This window comes from Notothenia coriiceps, unplaced genomic scaffold, assembly GCF_000735185.1.
Source record: "Notothenia coriiceps isolate Sejong01 unplaced genomic scaffold, NC01 NC01_scaffold00037250, whole genome shotgun sequence".
Lineage (NCBI taxonomy): Eukaryota > Metazoa > Chordata > Actinopteri > Perciformes > Nototheniidae > Notothenia > Notothenia coriiceps.
In genome coordinates this window covers 2,188,887-2,192,317 of record NW_011369951.1, presented here as the reverse complement: position 1 = coordinate 2,192,317, position 3,431 = coordinate 2,188,887, and the positions used below count along the sequence as shown (strand labels likewise).

The 3,431-nt window shown below is 38.9% G+C and overlaps 1 protein-coding gene across 1 annotated transcript in view; it reads right to left on the bottom strand.

Moving 5' to 3' along the window:
* Positions 1-3,431, bottom strand: part of LOC104967171 (myosin-10-like) — a 10,003-nt gene that overhangs the window by 5,387 nt on the left and 1,185 nt on the right. The window contains exons 2-3 of the mRNA XM_010796587.1: positions 2,638-2,811; positions 559-673 (exon numbers count right to left, since the gene is read on the bottom strand). Coding sequence (XP_010794889.1) covers positions 559-673; positions 2,638-2,811 — 289 coding nt within the window. The remainder of the gene's footprint in view (positions 1-558; positions 674-2,637; positions 2,812-3,431) is intronic.

The following is a 3,431-nucleotide window of genomic DNA, read 5'->3' as shown; positions in this document are numbered from 1 at the left end:
TCCATCGCACACACACACACACACACACACACACACACACACACACACACACACACACACACACACACACACACACACACGTACAAACACACATCATCCATACACACACACGTACACACACATCATCCATACACAGAGAGAGAAAGGAAACACACACACACACACACACACACACACACTTGCATTGATTAAAGGAGTAAATCAATAATGCATGCATATTATAAAAGCATTGTTATTATTTAAGCCAGTGTTGGGTTATAAACTAATGGTGTATAGATTTGTCTCAATATTATTTGTGTGAACAGACCATAATCTATGTTCTAATGTGTAGTATTGCATTTTATTTGTATATATTTTATTAATATTTGCAGATCTGTGTGTAATTTCCAGTTATTTAAAATGTGCACATATTTTTTTGCCTTTATGGTTAGTGTTTTAAATGTATAGATTACGCATTCACACCTGCATGCACCATCACTGCAGCACTCTGTAGCTATACCGTGTTAATGCATACTGCAGAATATACTTTTGTACGATTAAAAACTCGATGAGTCTCACCATCTTTCCAGAGCTCTCCCACAAACTTGTCCGTCGACTGGTGCAGCAGCGTGGCCACGTTGTCGTTCAGAGGATCCATGTTCTTCATCAGCCATTCATCCGCTTTATAATCCACCTGCAGAAACACACAGTTATTACAGGGGGGGCTTTCAGCAGATTAATTGCAGCAGTGAGTCTTACAGCTAGCTTTGATCCCACAGGCAGGACCAGATGTGCTGAATGTGCTACGTGGTTTAGTAAATATAAAAAGAGAGGTAGAAAGTTCAGAAAATCTGTGAAACTAAATACCGACACGGTCCGAACCATCTTTGGGTTATATCTTATCTTAATAATAAGTGTTTTATTGGGGTACGTTTGGTTTCATGACATAAAATACGTCAGTAAATACCCCACAGGTGGATTTATAAACAAGTGTCTAAATTAGAAGACTAAACGTCATCACGCCCAAAATTAGTCACCTTTAGCTTAGCGGTGGTGATGTGAAGTCATGTGACCGTGCTGTAGTTCCTTTATAGCCCAACATTAGCCACCTTTAGCTTAGCGGTGGTGACGTGAAGTCATGTGACCGTGCTGTAGTTCCTTTATAACCCAACAATAGCCGCCTTTAGCTTAGCGGTGGTGACGTGAAGTCATGTGACCGTGCTGTAGTTCCTTTATAGCCCAACATTAGCCACCTTTAGCTTAGCGGTGGTGACGTGAAGTCCTGTGACCGTGCTGTAGTTCCTTTATAGCCCAACAATAACCACCTTTAGCTTAGCGGTGCTGAATTTACAGACTTCATATTATTTCCACGTTACATTTGACTGACAGCCCAGTACTGTCTAACTGGACCATAAGGTGTTGATTGAATTAGTCTCTGTAACATGATGATGGCTTTTTCTTGGACGTATTTTTCAGACGTACTATGAAGAGTGTTGGATTAGATCGAGACATAATAAGTAATGGACACGGTTTGCAACCTGAGCGGAGGAATGTTGGATCTCCATATGGGTTTCATCAGAATCCTGGAAAAGCAAACTCACTGGTGTTTGCTGTTATTTTCCCCCTCGGTATCACTCAGTCATGCGGGGTTTATTTGATGAAGTACAGAGTTAATGCCGGCTTGAGTTTTGAGGACTGGATTCTTGATATTGAGCCGAATTTGAGGTTTTTTTCACCTGTTTGTCAAAGCAAGACTCAGGTCCAGATGTTTGGACACGACGCTCTTTGCTTTGTTCATTTAGAAAACGAGGTAAAAAGAGACCTAATTAATCCATCTCTCTTGGGATGATATCAGCTTCGTCCTCTTTGCAGATGGCAGACCACCGCAAAAAGGGTGAAAGTTGAAAACCGTTGTTATGCAGCCACATGGCACTATAGAGGCAATTTCACCCCAATGTGAACCAGATGTGGTTTTCCTTCAGCAGCAGTACCACAACTGGGCTTTTGTTTTCAGGCAGTGACCTGTTACAGAGCCCGCAGAGGAGCTATATATCTGTGCCTCGGAGAAAGGGCTTCCAAATGGCCAGAAACAACCTCAATTAAACAGTTTTGCCCTTGTATTTTTGCATTACTTGTATATGTTTGTTGTAACATCTTGTAGACATAGTTGAGTACAAAATAATACATGAGCAATCTGTCCAATCCAATCAATCCAGGTGCACTAAAACTTCAAAATCGACTCAAATTCATCAAATTGGCACACTGGGAGTACAAATATGGCAATTTTCTAGTTCAAACTGCTATTTTGCATTCTGTAAATGTCTGAAATGGATTCAGCACCCACAAAACAAACCCAAACCAGTCCAATATTGTCCAAATTGGCCAAAAAATGTTGTCTTTAAATCTATTGTCCATACAGGCGATGATGCTAATGAATGCTAATCAACGCAACTTGTGCTAATTTAGCTAAATATGCTAATAGCCAACATGCAAGTAAGCATTTGGTAAAGTCTTAATGACGGGGTCCTTATTCTACATTTCTAACACAACATTTATGGAAGTCAACATTTCTGGTTCCCAATAGGACAAATAGACTAAAATACCGGCTAACGCAAACAATGTTAAGCTAGTTGTTCAGAATGAGTCTGGAGTACGTACCTTCCCTGCGTAGTGAATGACGCAGAAGTCGGCTTTGTCCTTGAGTTGACGAGGTTTCTGGAACTTGGTGTGTGTGCCCTGCTCCTGCTGCACTTTGTCAATAAAGGTTTTGTCGGTGGCTTTGGGGAACCAGCACTCCTCATCCAGCAGAGCGAGGATACCAGGGGGGTTCGTCTGAGGAGAGAGAAATCAATTAAATATACATTATTTTTAACATGATGGTTCAGCCTCTATGGAGATAGACATATGACAAGCATGATCATTTCTGACGTGGAGCTAATCTGAAGTAAACATTGAATACTGCTTTCTATTCCTCCATCTTGTGACTGTGGAACTCCCTCTCTCTTGGATATCAAATACATGGATCCTGAGATTGAAGCTCAAACCGGGGACCAGGGATTATTAACATTTAAGTATTCAGAAAAAGTCAGAATTTTGAGATTTTGAGAAAAAGTTAGAATTTTGAGATTTTGCGAAAAATTGAGATAAAGTCAGGATTTTAAGATAAAGTCAGGATTTTGATAATTTTTTGATTTTGATAAAAAAATTGAATTGAGATTTTGATAAAAAGTAAACATTTTGAAATTTTGATAAAAAGTCAGAATTTTGAGATTTTGATAAAAAGTCAGAATTTTGAGATTTTGAGATAAAGTCAGAATTTTTAGAAAACGTCAGAATTTTGAGATTTTCAGAAAAAGTCAGAATTTTGTAAAAAAGTCAGAATTTTGTAAAAAAGTCAGGATTTTGAGAAAAAGTCAGAATTTTGATAATTTTGATAAAAAGTTTGAATTTTT